This window comes from Nymphalis io, chromosome 7, assembly GCF_905147045.1.
Source record: "Nymphalis io chromosome 7, ilAglIoxx1.1, whole genome shotgun sequence".
Classification (NCBI taxonomy): Eukaryota; Metazoa; Arthropoda; class Insecta; order Lepidoptera; family Nymphalidae; genus Nymphalis; species Nymphalis io.
The window spans coordinates 10,052,403-10,074,807 of NC_065894.1; the positions used below are offsets into that span (position 1 = coordinate 10,052,403).

General features: G+C 33.0%; 1 protein-coding gene across 1 annotated transcript in view; it reads right to left on the reverse strand.

Annotated features, from left to right (window-relative positions):
• Positions 1-21,072, reverse strand: part of LOC126769471 (parapinopsin-like) — a 43,393-nt gene extending 22,321 nt beyond the window's left edge. The window contains exons 1-2 of the mRNA XM_050488303.1: positions 20,823-21,072; positions 3,750-3,909 (exon numbers count right to left, since the gene is read on the reverse strand). Of these exons, the coding sequence (XP_050344260.1) occupies positions 3,750-3,909; positions 20,823-20,999 (337 nt within the window). The 5' untranslated portion in view covers positions 21,000-21,072. The remainder of the gene's footprint in view (positions 1-3,749; positions 3,910-20,822) is intronic.
• Between the last annotated feature and the right edge of the window lie 1,333 nt (positions 21,073-22,405).

The following is a 22,405-nucleotide window of genomic DNA, read 5'->3' on the forward strand; positions in this document are numbered from 1 at the left end:
GTATACAATTTACATAATCTACCACATATAATGGTAATCTGCATTAGAGCGTATTATTTTAAATGTGAAAGTGTGACTTTTTGATTTTCGTTGCGGAAAAACGCTTAAAGTTTGTAATAAAATTAAAACGCACACGCGAGTAAAAAAGTACCCGAGGTCAGAATATGTGAATATTATGAAACATACATTGCTCTTCTATAACTCATCTCAGGTTCAATGCTAAAGGAAAACATCCGGAGAAAACCTATTGTTATTTGATAAATCCTATTAAAATATCAAACGATTGTTAAAACAAAAATGATACTGACTCTTATTTTTACAGGTGATTAACGGGGTATAAATTGTGTTTACTTATATATGGCCCTGGTGGTAGATGTTTGTGCTAGCTCCTCTGTGTAGATACAACCTACTCATCATTTATTCTACTGCTAAGCTGCAATACTTAGTATTGTTGTCTTCTGGTTAGAACCTTTAAACTTTATGTTCTGAGTGAGCCAGTGGACCTACAAGCACAATGTACAGAACATCTTAGTAAACAAAGTTGGTGGCGTATTGGCAGTGTAAGGATAGTTTATATTTCTTGAACCAATGTCTATAGACGATGGTGACCACTTACTATCAGGTGGCCTATTTGCCCGTCCGCCTTCCTATTTTATATAAAAAATGTTAATAAGTACTTTCTCCATGAAAAAATACATAATATAAGTAAGTGCCAATTTTGTTAATGATCGGTGAAACGGTGTCGAAGTCTATTATTGATCATTTTTATACATACGATCAATTTAAAAAAAAAAACTTCATATTTTATGCGTAATTTACGTATAATTTCCTTTGGAAACTGCTTACTATAGGCGCTAAAATCTTCTCATTATTACTAGAATACATTCAAGGAGACTCTCAAAGAGAAATTACGCAGGTTCCTCGTGTTAATATTAATATATTTGCTCTGAGCAACTCTTCGAGGACACAAAGTTATAATAATATTACAGCTAGCTCTTTCGCTCTTCTGCATTGAATATTTACCGAGTTTGAACTTATTAAGCACTTAATATCAGATATATTGTTTTGTGGTATAGTTTTTGGAAAATAGTTAATGTTAATAAGCTTGTTTTGTTTACGGTCTTTTTTATTTACTTGGTGTGTGTGTGAGTTTGTCTATTAGTTTTACAATCGCGTATTCCTCTGTGTGTGCGCAATTGTATCAGTGTGAGTATGAGCTTGTAGTATCAGTGTAACTATATAAGAAACAGTAAAGCGATAATATGTTGAAAGTTTCTGAAGTGTGGCTTGATTGTATACAAGATAATTAAGTATCAAAATATATCTATACGAAGTTTTCGGCTTATTATGGGAAATTACTAAAGTAATAAGTAAATAAATTGCGTAATAACTAATAATTTATTATATATCTTGTATATATTAGCCTGGTTTGGTTATGCAAATAATGAAGATTTTTTGAGGAATAAAGAATTAATGAATTATTTGGATTAGTTCCGGTCGCTGAATTTCACCACCGGACATCGTGCCGTACTACCACTTTGTGAAACCAGCTTTCGCCGGCGACTTCTCCAAGCCGATATGACATAGCAACCTTCAAGAAAAAAGCGTACTCATTTAAAGGCCAGCAACGGACATGCAAGCCATTGCACCCAATTGTTGCAGATGTCCATGGGCGGTGGTGGCACCTTTCATCAGGCGAGCCTCCTACTCGGTTGCCCCCTCTTACATATAAAAAAAAGAAAAAAGTCAATATGGAAATCCCAGTAGGATACAAAATACAAAATTTGTGTGATCATTGCCACTCTATTAATAACAGATTCAGATCTCCTACCATATAAATACTCTTTAATATTTATGAAGGCTTAAGGCATTTCATTCATTTATTTTCTATTTTGTGCGTATTTGTAGTAACATATTGTTGATAATTGCTAGGAATTTTAATATCCTTTATACCTGTTACATATTACAAAGCTTTTATTGCAACATCACACTCAAGTAGACAATAGGCACAAAACCTTTATAGTATTAGTTTGTTCCAGACATTATTAACCAAACGAAACGAAAACGAAGATCGCAGATTTATGCTCGAGCACCATTGAATTTTATTGTCCTTAATTTTGGTTTGTAATTCATCTCGTGCTCGGTATGGAACAAAACATCCTGGAATCTACATGTGTCATTTGAAATACCGAAACATGTGTACCACGAATGAAAGAGTGTGATGGAATAGTCTGCAAAGCTACTCTTCCAAAGGAGATTTGCCTAGTCTAGTAGTAGTGAAATTTTTTGGCTAAACATTTTTTGAATTATTAACTTCTAGGCGAGTCGACGTCATGGCTAAAGTAAAAAAATAAGTTAATTCAGCTTTAGAAGGTAATTAAACTTTAATAGAAAGGAATTTCCGCTTCATTAAGCGTAATGAAATGCCTGTTTTGTGAGTAACTCAATTGTATACCTACTAATTATAAATGTTCTTCATTATTTATTTAGTTAATCGTATTATTATTCATTATATTTTGTGCTAATTATTTGTCCTTTACATATAATCTTCCTCGGTTTCAAAACAGTTTATGTGTTAATTCATTATACATTTCCACAAATGTAAATTGTAATCCATTAGATATCATTACGTAATTAAATTACAAAAAACAAAAAAGTATTATATATATAAAAAAATACCTTTAGTTAAATGAATTACCTTTCTAAAAAAACATATGTAAACTTTACAAAGAATTCGTTTAAATTGATTTTGATAACCAGTGTAATTACAGGCACAAGGGACATAATATCTTAGTTCTCAAGGTTGGTGGCGCATTGGCGATGTAAGCGATGGTTAACATTTCTTACTATGCCAATGTCTATGGGCGTTGGTGACCACTTACCATCAGGTGGCCCATATACTTGTCCGGTAACTATAGACGAGCTTGCACATAGCCCTACCACCAGTAAAATTAAGGTTTAATGCATTAATTGGGAAAGTTTTTATTACGATTTTGCCGTATGACGAACTTCCCTGCTTGTGTAGGCCGTAGCGACGTCCGAATCGTGTGCATTGTGCTTAAAAGTCGGTTATTGTAACAAGATAAAATTATTCTTCTCCTATCCCACAAACAATAATACCCTTAACTTGGCTTGTATGAAGAATTGAATATCCAAGTGAGCACTGGTTTGGTATTAAATTAGAAAGATGATGGATTTGGAGGTAACTTAACAACACCCCTTCCAGACGACTGAGCTATCTCGTGCGCTTTTAGGAGTTTATGATATATTTTTTAAGAATTTTTTTTTCATACATACAACCAAAAGAATAATTAATTATGGTTATTGTAAGAAATTGCTAGTAATTTATAGTGAATTAAGTTGAAATAATAATGATATTATACAAATGTAATGAAATACTAAAACTTTACTAACTATGGTCAATTTATGATATAAGATTATTCGAGGTTGAAAAACTATATCTAAATTAAGTGTCCACGGAAACGACGTCATAGTTACATCGTCTAGTAATTATTGCATGAATGTTGTTAGAATGTTAGGTAAAATGTTCTGGACAAATATGAGAGCAGAAGGTCCAGTCCGGAGTTATTACTTGCATGCGCAAAAAAGCCTGCATATACACCACCTCATCGTAGTTGAAGTAACTCTAATTTATTCTCCTGTCTCAGTAGGAGTAGGAATATGCACTTTAAATTACTATCAAATATAGAACTAGATAGGATGAAACTAAATGAAAATATTCAACTTACCAAGTAAAGCCATGAAGAATCCGTATAATACACACATGGTGTGCCCAAAAACCCACCGATGGAATAGCGCAGAGATGAGTGTTAGTGGATTGCCGAGCACAGATACTGAGAAATCCGAGCATACGAGGTTGAAAAGTATAATATTCAGCGGTGTCCATAACTGTAAGCAAAAAAAGAAGAATTAGGAAATTTAAATGCGTGTTCGCATATTGTGAGTTTCAAAACCAGTCTTTTTTTAATTAAATATGTAATATTAATTAATAAAAGTAATGGCTATTGTTGTCGATGCACTTTTGCCATTTTAATGAAAGTTCATTGATGTCTGGGGAATCGATGAACTCTTTTAAGGGGTTTTTTCCTTTATTACCGAATTTGATATTTTACCCGTGTAAACAGTTATTGCTTTTTTCTTTTGTGATTATTATAAAGTAGCTAGGCTTGTAAATTAGCTTGATCACCAATGTCCATAGACATTGGCATTGTAAGAAATATTAATCATCACTTGCATCGCCAACGCGCTAACAACCTTGAGAACGAATATGTTATGTCAATCACCCTTCATTTTGAAACATAGAAATATTTGTTCCTTGGCGGTAGAATATATAATAAGTACCCGGACACGCTTGCAAAAAGCCCCACCACCGAATAAAAAGAACCGAAATGATTTGAATTATATTATTGCCCCATAATTGCCTCAGATGGATCTAAAAATATACATAATATATACTCTTACATATATACACATGCATATATAAAATGATGTTGATTTAAATAAAAATATTTATTCTTTTTTCTAACTAACAAATAAATTTGAACACAATGTATTGTTGGTTTTAAATACATTCTATTTCACATTATATGCCTAGAGGCGATTCTGTTCGGGATATTTTGTTTGTATATGCTTTTTGTTTTAACAAAAAAAGTTTGTAAAAATGTCTCTAAAAATCCATCTTTTTTATTTAAAAAAGCCATACAGTCAACACAATAAGGCTTGACTGTTTCGTTGGTCAAGTGACCGAAATATGTCTAACGACATTATGTATTATACGGCTTAAGCAGTAAGAAGACTTAGGCTTTTCTTTTGTATTTGAATGGCTATAATACAGGCAGAAAAAAAGGATTGCTCATGATGGATGACATAGCGCGAGAGTAAATAATAAGGGAATCATTAGATAGGTATGAACTGAAAAGGAATATATAAATATAAACAGAATTTATATAACTAAATTAAAACTTCTTAAAGTCCCGTTGTACGATGGGCAGTGTGTACGATGTGACTATTGATTTAAATTTTTTAAAAACTGTCGCGGTATACATTTTTCATTATTACTCACGCCGTTGTAAGCATTTTTAAAGGATTACTAAAAAGTCACTAATTTTATTTCCACTGGTACGAATAGTTCTAATATTTCAAAAAAAACTTCCTTTTATAGTTCATGTTCGAGAAATGACTCCTGACAGATTGCTTTCGAGTACATTATTATTAGTATAATTACGAGACTAAAATGCTGATAATTTTTGTACTGTTAAAATAACTAATGATATCGTTACACGAAAAACAGATGTATAAAATTATGTTACTTAAAAAAAGAAATGAATGTTAAAGTAACGAGAGACTACTGCGTAGACCATCGATCTTCTCATAGTACTTATTTGTTCTAAGTTTACGTAACTATTATATTATAAATGTAAGATTGTAGCTAAGGGGGATTGCACCTTAGTGGGATGCACTGTACAGAACCACAACCTGTATACCACTGGAACACGGACACACAAATAAAAGATTTGCCTAATACAAATAAAATGAACTTGCACTCAATAACTCCATAACATGCCATCAACTCGTGTTGTATTGTTTCCCTACATAGAGGATACAACTGTTTTTGGGATTATTTTATTTCTACTTTCATATTGTATTGTTTCTCTTACTAGAAAAGAAGTATTTGTTGGGCGGGAAATTCAAATTACCACAATACTAAGTATTACTGTTTAGGGATACTATCAATAAGCCTCAAGTTTTTATTGAGGAAAAATCATCAATTTCCAAAGGGTTCAGAAAGTTGAATGTGTTTCCGAGTCATAAAAACTATCTTTCTATTTCGTATCTTTGGTTATATTCGAGAGAGGTTTAACACGAAAGAGTTTGTAATAAAATAAACAATATGTTTAAGATTTTTCAAGTTGCTCCTACAGTTGTGTTGTTAAATTAATTTATCTTGAACACTATAAAGCGATGATAGCTTTTAGCTGCTGTTAAATTGCCAACGCGTGAAGGGAGTAACATTTTCAAGCGCTTTTTCCACAATGGCGTCCATCAAATTGTTTGAAATGCAAATTGATATACTTTGTGGTTGCAATGTTAATTTGTCAAATACAAAATAATTTTAAAGTAATTACTAGACATTTTGTAATACGAATATTATAATGATCCTTTGAAAACGAAACAAAATCTTTAACTGATGGTTAGTTAGATTTTTATTAATAACCGCATTGAATAGTAGCAAGATTCCTAGCGGTATATCGATTCTCTCGACGAAGATAATGTACTAAAACTCGGATCACGTTTATGGTAATAAATACTATTGCAGTCATATAAATAAATAACGCATATTCTACCACCAAACAGCATACATAGTATTATCGTGTTCCGGCTTAAAATGTGAGTGAGCCAGTGTAGATACAACACAGGCACAAGTAATACAATATCTTAGTTCTTAAGGTTAGTAGCGCATTAGCAATGTTCATATTCATCCCATCCATTTGACTGCCTACCTATCATAAATATAGAAAATATACAATATTAATACTAAAAGGAAACTCAAAAAGGCGCGACTGAAATTCTGTTGGTAAAGATATAAATATAATATCTTCAAAGTGGAGGTACGGGTTTTTTATTATGTAATGTATGTTTGAAGTAATTATATGAGTTCTGCTCCAAGCGAGCTTTGAAACCCTAATATAACCGTTTTATAACCTCCGGTCTACCCCAGACGCGAGTGTTTCTCGAATTCCTCTAATTTTGACTTATAATACTGACATACATTACATTATGTTAGTATGGTAACGACAATAAAATATTATAAATTATTAAATTAGTGAAGTCTGTAAAACAAAATTTCGAGTTGAATTAATTGATTAGTGTTATCATGTGTTTAATGTGCGTGTGTGTTGTGTAATCGTGAAGAAACTAGCAAGTATCAGATAAAGATTGGGCGTTTCTTTATTGGCCGACTCGGACGGCCCGGCCCGGCACCGGCACCAACACCGACATCAGTAGACGCATGTTTTTTATAAAATTGTTCTGCAAGCTGTCTCACTGGTCAGGCCCGGCATCGACATGTCGTCAGCAGCAAGTCTTCCACTGGTGTCCACAGCTCAAACGAGAGGAGGTTCTTTATTTAGGTTAACTGTTCTTATTAAATTTCAAAACATTTGTAATTAATGTCGTATTTCCACGTACATAGCGTAGTTTATTATTATTATTTATTTTAAATTAGTAGACAGCCTGAAAAATGGGCCATCCGAGGAATTAGGCAATAATAAGGTAACAAATAAACATAAAGAATTTTCCTCTTTGGTAATATTCCTTAACAGCCTGTGAATGTCCCACTGCTGGGCTAAAAGCATCCTCTCCTCTTTTTGAGGAGAAGGTTTGGAGCTTATTTCACCATGCTGCTCCAATGCGGGTTGGTGGAATACACATGTGGCATAATTTCAGTGAAATTAGACACAAGCAGGTTTCCTCACAATGTTTTCCTTCACCGTAAAGCACGAGAATTGTAATGAATTATAATCACAAATTAAGCATATGAAAATTCAGAGGTTCTTTATTTAGGTTAACTGTTCTTATTAAATTTCAAAACATTTGTAATTAATGTCGTATTTCCACGTACATAGCGTAGTTTATTATTATTATTTATTTTAAATTAGTAGACAGCCTGAAAAATGGGCCATCCGAGGAATTAGGCAATAATAAGGTAACAAATAAACATAAAGAATTTTCCTCTTTGGTAATATTCCTTAACAGCCTGTGAATGTCCCACTGCTGGGATAAAAGCATCCTCTCCTCTTTTTGAGGAGAAGGTTTGGAGCTTATTTCACCATGCTGCTCCAATGCGGGTTGGTGGAATACACATGTGGCATAATTTCAGTGAAATTAGACACAAGCAGGTTTCCTCACAATGTTTTCCTTCACCGTAAAGCACGAGAATTGTAATGAATTATAATCACAAATTAAGCATATGAAAATTCAGTGGTGCTTGCCAGGGTTTGAACCCACGATCATCGGTTAAGATTCACGCGTTCATACCACTGGGCCATCTCGCCTTCATATCATATGGTAATATTATTAATTTTAATAGCTGGCGTAAAAATGTAATCTTTTTATTTTATTCCGTAATCCGACACACATATAATTCATTTATATATATATATATATATATATATATATATATATATATAAATGAATATCCCCCCCTACCTATTCTATATATATATATATATATATATATATATAGAATAGGTAGGGGGACGGGCATATAGGCCACCTGATTTAAAATGGTCACCAACGCCCATCGACATTGACATTGTAAGAGATGTTAACCATCGCTTACAGCACCACCAACCTTGGAAACTAAGATGTTATGGCCCTTGTGCCTGTAATTACACTTGCTCACTAGCCCTTCAAGTCTGAACACAACAATACCAAATGCTGTTTTAAATTTTTAAATGTATCAAAACTCACCGCAGAAAACGGCCGTGAAATGTCAGACACTGATATGCGACATTGTCCACAATAATTATAATATTTCAAGAACACACGCATCAAAATAGTATATCACCAAAAGTCGGTTATCAACATTTCACGGATAAGTAACAAAGTGACTTCTTATAGAATAGCATTACAAGTAGACAAGTAGATAAGAGAATATAACATATATACGTCAGATATAGTAAATTTAAGCGGGTTTACTACGTCACTTATTAGAATAGCAACACCACACAACGTGATATATGTCATATAGGTTGGTCGATTGTCAGACGTCAAGTGGTGAAAATAAAAGACGGGGCCTATTTATTATGCAGCCGACTGATGAAAATATAAAATATAATGGTGTATCTCTCAGTGGCCAGTGTGATCGTTTGTCGAGTGACCCCCTTGGTCTCTTGGTCTCATGCTCTCAGGACAGCGCCAGCGCCGGACGTGCGCACTGACTTATTTAATATAAAATCAACGTATGGACGACAATGGCGGCCATTTAAATGGCAATCCATTTGAATCCGCGACGTATATATATATATATATATATTTATATATATATCATATAAGTGTAATTTATTTGTTTATCCTGTTAAAAGTTGTAATACTGCTTTCATGAATTTCGGATTTGCTGATGGTCGACTGGTAGAGAATTCAGGTTCCAAGCTTACTTCCAACTACACCATTTTTGTCAATAAAGTTTTTTTTAAATAAAATGTTGCTCAATATCTTAATATATTTTATGCATAAATATATATTTATATATCACAATTTTATATGTTTTTTTAATTGTCTGAGTTTTTTCAGTGATCCAATATGTATAAAACTTATACCAGAAAATGCAACGGAGTAGTTTTTAGTATATAATATTATTATAAAAGAAGCTGCGCTTCGCTGTTTCACCCACTTTAAATTTAGAGTACAGACGTTACAAGCGTGATTTAGTTTAATCTACAAAATATACATAGGGAATTCTTTGAAGGTTTATGTAAGAAAACTTTATGTAAGAAAATTAAAATTGTCTATTACATTTCGAGCGAAGAAAATTTTCTTCACTTAAATTCTCTCATTAAGTTAAAGAGGATTACTTGATATGTTCTTCGTAAAATTGAGTTGTTATCAAGTCTTTATATCTATGCTTTTAACATTTTAATAAGATTTCAAAAACTTTGTTTCAAGCGCACGCGGCGCTTAGCCCAAAATACTGTTGTTAAACCTCTTCGCTTTTGAAATGTTTCACTCGAATGTTACAAATAATGTAACGTTGCACTAAAATTTTCATTCTCACAAATATATTTGTCGGAGTGATAGAAGTATACCGATGTCAATCATGTTTTATGCAAAAGTCTGAAGCCCGCTTTAAGAGGACCAAAACTGTATGCAGAAATAGCTTTTAAGTTTGTTGTAAATTACTTTATTAACGGCGGACGTTACCCTGGACGTCTACTTTTTTATATTTATATAGTACTAATACATATATAATATTTCAAGAAATGAGAATGTAAATATAAAAAAAATAATAAGCAATTAATAAACATTATTCAGGAAATGTTCTCGCATACGAAATCTAAAAGTGAGATTCGATGAAGTCTTTTTAGAGTCTAAAGGTTTGTTCTAAATTCTAACTATACAAACACTCACTCATCTTCGAATTGCGAAGCATTCGAAGGCATCATATTCTTTGTTTCAGGATTAAAAAAATGATAAGGATATAGTATTCATTTTCAATATAAAACACATATTTTTCTTTCTGCATCAGTAACAAATAATAAATAAATTTGGTGAAAGAAAAAAAGAAAGAAAGAGCAAAGTCCTTTAAAGTAAGACATTTCTATTTGATTTATGAAAAAAGTTTTATAATAATCGTGCAAAGGCACGGTTGTCATGGATACGGAAAAGAACATAGGTTACTACCACTACGATAACACCTCCCTCACTCCATTACAAACGGCAAAATCGCAGTAAAAACTACTCATATTAAAGAAAAGTATTATTATTAACTATCTTAGAAAGAGCAAAGTCCTTTAAAGTAAGATTTCTATTTGATTTGATAAAAATTGATAACGGTTATAAATATAGAGCCACGTGAGTCTTTTTAATAGCAATCCTGACTGAAACAGACACACGTGACCTTTTTATTAGACTTTGGTAGCCAGAAGCTTATTGTTCTTAGACTGTTACAGACTAGTATTTCAGTCTTGTATATTTATGAAATATAATATTGCAAAACATGAATATTGATCGTTGATAATTACAAGGATCAAAATGTATACATCTTATACTATCGTGATGTCGGTTAGATTTGATTGGCTGTTTTTCTAGAGTCAAATAAGTATGTTTTTTTTATATTATTATTTAATGTCCATTCCATATATGTATATTGTCCAACATATAAAACAATTACGTGTGAACCACAGTACACGTGATAGAAGTGAAATTTCTTATAAATATTTATATTTATGAAAGAAAACATCGTATAGAAGTCTATATATTTTGGCTTTCATCTGTTTGCTTTAAATAAAATTCTTGCAAAATTTTCATTGTATGAATTTTAGTAAATATATACACATATAATACAATTTACAATTTAATCACTGTATGGGATGACACTAAGATCCGGGTCTTCCTAGTTTACGGTGCCATCTTACTTGATATGTACAAAAAGTATTTCAATATAGATTTATTATCACTATATTTGCCCCCATTACCCCTACCCATTACCCCAACCCATTACCCCTAGACTGGAGTGGTGTGGTGGAATGAGCTCTAAAACTTCTATAGAAGAGAGTAGGGTTTTGTACAGCAGTGGGGCATTTACAGGTTACTTTATTGTTTTTTTACATTTGTACAATGAATCTCTTGTATTATAAAATAACTTAATAATAATAATAATTTAGAGCACTCGAGTACAGCTCAGACAACGAAAAGTTACTGACAACAGTAATAATTTGAAGTTCTGAGATACATTGGACCGACAAGTTTGTCTCGAGCACAGCTTTATGTATTCAACTTAAACTAATTGTTTGAACTATGCATACTAATAACATAAAAAAAGTAAAGTAAAGGCTACCCTGGACGACAACATCATCATAATGAAAAAACAAGAAAGCGTTATACCTGGCTGGCTTACTATAACAGCGTGCGATAAAGACAATTGCCTAAAGCGTTGCTTTCTAGCTCACACTAATTTTCACACTAAACGCAAATAAAATTAAAAACATACTTTGTCATACGTTTCACACGAACAGGCTAAAGCTTTAACGTATTTAACAATAATTACTTTTCACACATGTGGACGTGTTTTTTAAGTTTGCATTTCACGTACGAAATTACGTTAAATCAAAGTAATTATGAACGTATTACAACCTTGCGAGAGTTTTAAAATGTTTCTGATATAATTTCATAGCAAACTTTATTGAAACACAACTGTGCCTGCTGTACAAAACACAGGTACGGTCTTGCGTGGAATATTGCTCGCACCTTTGGGATGGCTCCGCTAAGTACCTACTTGAGGCCTTGGACCGGTTGCAGCGACGTGCCGTACGCATTATTGGCGACGTAAAGGTCACAAACACCCTTGAACCTTTACAATTGCGTCGTGAGATAGCAGCTCTGAGCGCTTTCTATCGACTGTATCACGGCGAGTGCTCTGAGGAATTATTCTCTCTAATTCCTGCTTCCCCCTTCCTTCTTAAGTCCACGCGAGCTGGTTCTCGATGTCACCGCCTAACTGTGACATCAATTCCATCGCGAACAAAGAAATTTGGCAACTCCTTTCTTTGTCGCACTTCCAAAAAATGGAATTCCTTACCAGCTCACGTGTTCCCCTCCTCTTACAACCCGGGTTCCTTCAAACGAGGCGTGAAGAGGCATCTTGCGGGCCGGCAAGGCGAAGGCGGCTAGTGCAGAACGTTTTTCCCGTCTGTACTGGCTGTCGTCGCGTTTGGACTCTACTACCACTTACCATCAGGTTGAGCAGAGTCATTTGCCCTCCCGGCGAATATAAAAAAAAAAAAATCTATACTCAATACGGAGTTTATTGAAGTATTATGTTTGAGTGTGTTTAAATTAATATTCAGGGTGGCATTTAAGCGCAACTTACTAAATTTCTGATGCAAAAGCGAGTCAGTTCCCTCACCGAGTTTCATACGCTATATGTTACCTCCATAAACATACTTTATTAATATTTTTTGTGAGATAATGAATCGTTTCTGATCATATTTTTGAAACGTAGTTCATCGAGAGAGAGAATTTAAAAAAAAAACTGTCGAAAGATTTTTTTAAGTGTTATTTACTCGATATTTTCACTGATGATAAATAGAATTAAATATTTTTTATATTTCTTGAATAGATTAATACATTGTGGTGAAGGTGTGGCTGATCCTTCCAAGCATAAACAACTAGCGATTCGATATTCTAAATAAATTTAGAAAACAGGCACTGCATGTACAGTTCAGCTAAAAATTATAAATTTTACATTTAGTATTTTTTCCACATTATATGTATATACTTAATAAGGGTCATCCTGATGGTATGTGGTCACCACCGCCTATAGACATTAGCGCTATAAGAAATAAAATATTAACCATTTCTTGCATCGCCAATGCGCCACAACCTTGGAAACTAAGATGTTATGAAGTTGCAATGGCTCTCTCACCCTTCAAATCAGAACACAACACTACTTAAAGTATTGTTTGGTGGTAGAATATGTGATGAGTGGGTGGTACCTTCCCAGGAGGGGTCAAGTGTCTTACAAAGACGTACTTTCGAATTTAATTGGCTCAAATAGAACATTACAACCTTAACCAAACTAATTAAGAGGGACGTCTGGGATTGGATAGCCATCCCATATTGCGGGTTCTAATCAGAACCTCCACTGAATTTTTCATTGGTTTAATTACTACTCGCCAACTGTGGTACATAAATGCTTATATAACTATATTTTTCAACTGGCACACAACACATTCCGAGTCAATAAATAAGGAATCTAATGGCAAATTAATACCATATATCGATCGTTTTAAATAATCCTAAAATGTAAATCGTGATGCTGCGTTGTAATAAATATTTAGACAAATTTAAATAAATCAAAGATAAGATACATCAAAGGCACAGACTAAAGATAAAAATACAAGGAAAAAAAGGACTTTATTTAGTGGCTGTGAAAAATACTTACCAGTAAGGCTATTCTGAAAAGAACAAATTCGAAACTCACCGCAGAAAACGTTCGTGAAATTTCAGAAAATGATATGCGACATTGAACTTAATAATCATAACATAAAAAGAATACACGTATCAATATAGTATGTCACCATAAGTCATTAACTTTTCACGGGTGAGTAATGACGTGAATTCTCACAGAATAGCACTACAGATATATTAAGAAAACTCTACTTTCTAACCAGAACCTACATTAGTAAAGTATATAAAATTGAAGACCTAGAAAGTAGCCGTGAATAGGAAATGAAGTGACAGCATTTACCCAGATCCTGAACATATCTTACTTGTCTGACTTAACTAAGCAAAAACTGAGTGAGTATATGTTAAGTTGGAGATATAAGCCGAGGGAAGCTAATATGATCTTAGTAAATATCATCTACCTTCCGAACCTGGCTAAATTATTCGAGTGCTAAATCAGTTTTAATTATTAGCTCAACTAAGTTTGATTTCTCTGAATTATGGCAACATTGCGAGAAAGTCTGCATACTAAGATGTGAGAACAAACTTTGTATTGTATATAGATAAGCTTCTAATGGCCAGGCCTTTGACCTAATCTAATGTGGTATAAGGATAATTGACTGATGATTAGCAACCTTACTTGTAAACATTGCTTAACGACTGTTTTGTTAAACATTGATTTCTCTCTTTCTGACATTTTAATGAAGAACACACATAATTGTTTCCGTAATCCGTAACAGCCTGTGAATGTCCCACTGCTGGGCTAAAGGCCTCCTCTCCTCTTTTTTGAGGAAAAGGTTTAACATAATTGTTTAACTAAACTAAACAGCGTTTATACGAGTATGTATGACCGAAGGTTAATAAATCATATTATTAGTGAGCAAATTGAAAGTGTTGCAAATAAGACAAATATTGGCCAGGCAGTCGGGCTGGTATTGAGGAAGAGAACAACAGTATCACAGCAGTAACACACGTGTTGTCAGTGTATGAGGACGTCGTCTGGATAATACCACCACTAGTAAAACACTGCACTGTGTTATTTATTGAACTATGTATATATTGAAATAGGTTGAACTGTAGTGAGATTAACTGATATAATCTGAATACCGAATTAACGTAGAAAATACTTATGATATGAAAACATCCAAACGATAGCGCGATGCAACGCCGCCTATTGGACTGAGTGAACTAATGAATATAATAACTTTAAATTAATATATAAATTATTTTTAATTAAGAATGTGTAACGTTGTTACATACAGTTACTCTGTACAATAAATAGGAATGATAATAGTTGGACGTATAATTAACACAAAGACTAATCGGACTCACTAATTGCAATACCTGAGTGTAATTTTATATTAAGCCATGCGAGTCGACGAGCTAACAGCAGTAGTTTCTATTGCAATTAGCGCTATGGGATTTATATTTTTATATAACGGGTACAGCAGAACGAAATTAGTAAACATATTTTCTTATGTAGTAAACGTTATTATACTGGAGTACAATATTTTCATTTTGAGTAGAACAATTTTTTACTACTTATAAATGCGATTTTGACAGATTTACACCGAAGACTAGATTAATTATAAAAACAAATTAAGCACATGAAATTTCGGTGTTGCTTGCTTGCTTTATTGTTTATATGCAGGTGTTCTAACCACTAGTAATTACTTTACTAGGATACAGAATATAGTTATGTGTGACTACATAACATGTAGATGTATATACATATATATAATGTAGATACATGACGTATATTATGTTGTGACTAATGTCCTTCTGACCGGTTTCGGCCTCGGCGACCAATCTCAAGAGAGAATAGCACACTGCGCCAATATTATAGTGTACAAGTGTGTGCGCAAACTTAGGTGCAATTTGTATTCCTCATATTCATAATCTATTGTACCATTGTGTGTATAATAAATACATCATTTTGCAATTCTTGTTAAAAGGCAAAGATAAACACTCGTTAAATTTAAAACAGCCATTAACTTGCTTATAAGTCGAGATGGTCTAGTGGTTAGAACGCGTGAATCGTAACCGATGATCGTGGGTTCAAACCCGGGCAAGTACCACTGAATTTTCATGTGCTTAATTTGTGTTTATCTCGTGCTTGACGGTGAAGGAAAACATCGTGAGGAAACCTGCATGTGTCTAATTTCATTGAAATTCTGTCACATGTGAATTCTACCAACCCGCATTGGAGCAGCGTGGTGGAATAAGGTCCAAACCTCCTCAAAGGGGAGAGCAGGCCTTAGCCCAGCAGTTGGACATTAACAGGCTGTTACTGTTACTGTTAACTCACTTGATTATTTATTATTAGGAAGTATTTTCAATAAATCCAAACATTCAAAACTGGTGCCTTAATTAATTTTGATAGTTGCGAACATAGACATATAGTCACAGGGCGTCCTACACTACGTTTGCCTAAGCGTGAATCAAGTTAACAGCACGTAAAGAACAATACCTTATCACTACTGCATGTTTTTGTTTTTAAAAATATTAATTAAAACAAAACTAAAGGAACAAAACATTAGGTATTTTCCGAATAAGTAAAAACGTTGACCGTAATAATTGAGTTAAATACAAACATGTAAAGCATCCCATTTATTTAAATTCTATTAACATAAATTTAATTTATAACACATCTCGTTAAAACTTCAATAAAAATACTATCCAATGAAAACTTTAAAGCCAATTAATATGAAAATCCACACACATACATACAAATGAACACACCACACGTATGCAACAAATTAACAAAACAATAATTAATAAAAAACATGGTTCCTCTAACGTTATGTTTTAACATTTTTCGTTTAAAATTTCAATCTAAACGTAATCGAAACGAACGTGAAAGTGTTATTTTCATGAATATTTTATCTATCCATTTCGCAGTTGTAGGAAAATTTAATGATACTGTGAAAGCAGTTTTGTTAAGGATTCATGTATGTGTGCACTTTATCCGCACGCGAAGGCGATTGTGCTGCAATATTATACGTAAAACTTTGGTTACATTTGAAAATCCAGCGAAATAGGTACCCAGTTCCATTTATATAATAATCTTTGTTTCACATCTAAAACAGTTATTGTAATGTTACACTTACTTCAATCTTCTTTAATATAATAAACAAACGAAATGATTATACTTTATACAAGATAATAATACAACTATATAATATAATTTTATTACAATTCCAACAATACTAAGAGGGAACCCTTAAAATAAAATTAATAATGCTCACATTGGGCTATTGTGTTTTATAAATATTCGTAACAAAGAAGTTCGAAGAAGGGGTTTCCCACTTATTCCAATTCGCCGTTCCACCGTGACATATCATTCTTCCATCCATAACATATCGGTTCTAGGATTTTCAAAAATATAACAGACTTCGTGAACAATCGTTTTTTTTTATAAAAAAAAAACATGACGTAATTCGTACAATTCTTGTAAATATAAAAATGATAGGGAATAGTACTATACCGTTATATTTTATTGAATGAATATGTCTCGAATTATTTAAACTTTGAATTCAATTGTTTAAATCATAGCGTTTGGAAAATGAGAAAATTTTAACCACAGGATAATTGGCGTTAAGTCAACCTTATACAACGGTATAAGGTATGACTGCGTATAGTCGAATTTCATAAGTAACATGCAGCGAGCGATCTTATGCTTTTTTCACCGACGTGTGAATTAGTCCAATCTTAATAACGGAAAAAATTTATTACAAATGTTTTATAATAATAATAATAATATCCTGGGACATTATTCACACACGGCCATCTGATCTCAAAATAAGCAAAGCTTGTACAATGGAAACTAGACAACTAATATACTACTTTCCTTTAGTAAATACATACTTATATAGATAATTACACCCAGACTCAGGACAAAGACATTTTCATGCACACAAATGTCTGTCCTGGGTGGGAATCGAACCCACAACCTTCGGCTTGAAAGGCAAGTATCTACCAACCACGCCAGGCCTTTAAGATATGTGCACATTATCTGAAAGTTGCCTTGTCTTGTCCAGTCATTATATACATTTTGTTATGTAAATGACTGGACTAAATAATAAACACAAATTAAGTACCTGAGAGTTTATTTGTGTTTGCAAGATTTTTGAACCCACGATATTCGATTAAAATACAAACTATATCCACTGAGTAATCTTGGTATCATATACACGAACAAACTTAAATGTCTGACATATATCCGTAACAAACAGTAAGAAAATAAATTAATACAACTCAGGCTGCTATTTGCTATAGGATTGAAAGTTGAAACAAAGGAATAAGAAATACGAAAATACTAAAGCGAATGAAAGAACTTATCTTAAAATACTTCATATGCTTTTGAAATATTCAATGTGAATGCATTTTAAAAGCCGAAATACATCGATGTCACGTGTTTAATGGCACGTGAAAACGAGACGTCCGTAACGAGACCCAGTGGGGGGAAAACCTGGACGCTTTGGTTATTGATTTAAGCCCTAACTGAAATACGACGGTTTTTTTGAAGTAATATAATAGTATTAACAAACCATACTAGCTTAAGTATGATGAAAGTAGCTCTTATTCCTGTTCAACAGCAGATGAGGTTTTTCTTTGTCCAGTTGTGGATTACACTAATATTTCCATAAAAAGCCATAACGCTATAAATTTATTCTTAATCTTTATTTTACATCAAAATATATACGTAAATGGCCACCATTGTCGTCCAATATGTTGATTTTATTATATCAGTGAGTACGTCCGGCGCAGGCGCTATCCTGAGACCAAGAGACCAAGTGTGCCACTCGACAATCAATAACGTGTTATACTGATAGATACACCATTATATTATTATATTTTCATCAGTCGGCTGTGTAATTGACCCACGTAAATTGATTATCAATAACATATATATTAATTGACAAATTAAATATTTTGTAACTATGTTGTAGTCAAACATTGCTGAACATAGGCCTTCAGCCTGCTAATTTTGCAAGCTATGTCGGTACCAACCAATTGACTATCAATTATTTCTAACACACATGAATTTCTGCTATCAGTTATACTATGTACTATTTTATCTGTTAATCAGCCAGTGTAATTATATGCACGTGGGACATAATTATTATAATTACTAAGTTATAGCTTAATATTCCTAATAGAGCCAAAGTCTATGGACGGTGATGACAATCATAAAGATAACAATTTGTCAGTCTGATTTATTTATTAAAAAAAAAAGATTTTTGCGCGTGATGATATTGTTAATAGCCGCTATGCTCCATTTATAATCTTGGAGTTTAATACTATCTTTGGAACGTTTTCAATAAAGTAGGTATACTCACAATTGCGTCACAATATAATTAACTTTTATTAAGCTTTGTATAAAAAAGTATATTCAAGTATTGTTTGAGCCGTGATGGCCGCCCAGTGGTTAGAAGACGTGAATCTTACCGATGATTCCGAGTTCAAACCCGGGCGAGCAGCATCAGTATAATCAAAATAATAAAGATTTTCTTAAAAGGAAAGTAACAATTATTGTATAAACATGAGGAGTATATATCAACTTATAACACCTAGCTTCCCACTTCTCAAAGACAATAAATCTTACCTATGGCGTATTCGTTTAAATAATAAGACTCAAAAGTTATTTTTAACTTTGTCTATTAATAAATTTACGAGTAATTCTCATGTCAAGTGAAAATCGATAAATTTATATACCTTATATTTTAATATTTAATACATAATATAATACTCGAACACAAGATTATATTAATGATAATCCTCTTAGAAAGACTGTGTTAGGCGCTAACAATCCCTGTTCGAGATTATGTAAAGTGATAAATGCTTGTGATCAAATCGATCTCCATTTTGATTCCCTCATAAAGTCAACAACAACACAACAACAGTCAATCAACTTGTATGGGCTTACTTTGATTAGCAAAATAACAACTTGTATAACACTTTTTCAAATATATATTTATCGGATATATATTTTTCTTATACATTTTTTTTTCTTGCCTCAGATATTCTTCTATTGTTGTAATTAATTTTTAATTATATTTAGTGTTACATGAATTTGCTGTAGCTACTTTTTTATGTTTAATTATAAGCGGTGATTATCTAAATTAGATGTTTCGCTATTCTATGTATTATTTTTTAAATATATTAAGTGTTTTATTTAGCGTATACAACTGTTGGTAAACCTTAATAAATAAATAAATGACAAAAGCGTGGGGTTAGTATTTATTGATTTTCAATAGGTATATGCAAAATTTAATTTTATTTGATTTACTCTGTAATTACATACTATCTAAATGACGTAATTAAAATAAACAAGGAACAAAATTATGCTAGTGAATTTTGAGTTCATTCGTGCGTATATCCTGTTCAAAAACTTCTTCTAGCATTGTCAACAAATGCGAATTCCATTCTATACTAGTTTTTAAAACAAAGCAAAAGTGTTTTAAAACAAAATAAAATTAATTAGGAATCTTTTAAGTTGAACAGTTTAATAATGGTAACATTTAAAGACACTGCAGTGGCGTATCACTGCTAGTTGCTTTCTAATAATTCAGTTTTAGTTATTGTTCAATCGAATTGTTAAATTAAGACTTTTTGACACAAGAAAATATAACTGCTAACCTCCTAACTAAAGGTTTCTCGACACGAAAACTCCATAATTTTTTCGACGCTAGATTTAATTAAGCCCAACCCAAATCTCAAGAGTTATTTACAACTTATATTTTCATATATAAAAATGTATAGAGAGGTACATACATGCAAAGTAGTAACAGCCTGTAACTGCCCTACTGCTGGGCGAGAGCCTTTTCTCCTTTTTTGACGAGAAGTTTTGGAGCTTCTCCAACTCGCATGGCAGAATTTCATCTGCTAAATGCAAGTTTCGTCTCGATGTCTGCCTTCACCGCCAAGCACGAGATGGCTTATAAACACGAATAAAGAACGTGAAAATGCCATCATGGTACAAACTATACTTTATATATACTTTTTTATCAAAGTAATATAAAAGTTAATTAAAGATAAACAGCACATAAATAAGAAACGTTGATTGAAATATTTAATCAATTATAAATTATGAAGATTTTTTTTATATATTTTGTTATATGAATTGTACTGACCTGTCGATCTTTAAACATCAGAAGAATCACCATCAAATTCAGAAAGAATCCAAAAAATCCAATAAGAAATAAGATAAACGCTGACACGACGTAACCCCATCTTGGCATTAGGAGCGGGAACTCTTCCCCATACGCTCGCACCACAGTGTCATTGAAGTTATCCCCATAGGACGCCATTTCGCCAATTACTACACTTCACTTCACTGTTAAATGTCTTACTTCACTTCACTACTTCACTTACAACGCAGTAATCCATTGATGTCGGTATCTAAAAAAAACATAACAAATTAGTGATTAGAAAGAATTTTATTCGAAAAAACAAAGCATTTTACCGAAACGAATATATTTCAACAAGTTTTAATTAAAAACTGACGACAAAGGAAAAACGTTTAGTTGCTTTTAATTTGAAAGCTTGAATACTAACGATCTAAGCGGTGCTTTTTTAGATTTAATTATATGAGAATGATTTTAGGAATATAAAGGCAGTTCCACACATGCACATTAATATTTTACATACTCATTAAACGATCCTACACAATATCGTGTATCTCTTGAAGTACGATAAAAAGGATCGAATATATGATATATTCGATCCTTTTTATCGCGGGTGAATCGTAAGAGCGCGCCGATAGCCAGCAAAATTTCTGATTTCACACGCGCTTGCCTTACACACTCTCGATATGCAATCTCTTATCTCTCTCTCGCGGTCACATCAAATCAAAATCAAAATATAAAATGCCGAAATGGCCTAGTGGTAAAAACGCGTGAATCTTAACCGATAATCGTGGATCGTCAAACCCGGGCAAGCACCACTGAATACTCATGTGCTTAATTTGTGATTATAATTCATCTCGTGCTTGACGGTGAAGGAAAACATCGTGAAACCTGCATATGTCTAATTTCATTGAAATTCTGCCACATGTGTATTCTACCAACCCGCATTGGAGCAGCGTGGTAGAATAAGTTCTAAACCTTCTCCTCAAAAAGGGAGAGGAGGCCTTAGCCCAGCAGTGGGACATTAACAGGCTGTTACTGTACTGTACTGTACTGTACCTCGGTCTAACGGCTAGCTTGTAATTCTTCCCGAGGCCTTAGGTTCAAACCCTGGATTGAGTTTTCCTGCCGAGCAATTCTCTATAGCACCCTGGAGTAAGTAAGGCAGTAAATTAGCAGTATTTACATCCGGACAGCACGTAATGCCTATCCTGCACCTGAACGCTTCCCGCTCGGGACTTATTTGCGGACCCATTGGATTACAGGAGTCATGTAAAGAGTCCACAATAGTATTTTAACATAAACTTGTGCAGTTTTATATCTTGCTCAGTTAGCTAGTTTCCCTTAAATATGGCTTCCGTGATTAAAATCGGTCCGGAGGACATCTGTCAATATTATGAGTTATGTTTTCTTTATATCTGTAGTTTTTCCAATGGATAATGAAACAATCATACTTTTAGTTTATATTGTAGGGAAATAATTTATACTATCTTGTAATGTTTCCAATGGTAGCTTTTATATTAACAAATAAACGTGAAGGAATTTGCAATCTACATAATATGTGAGTAAAAACGACGCTATCAAGACGT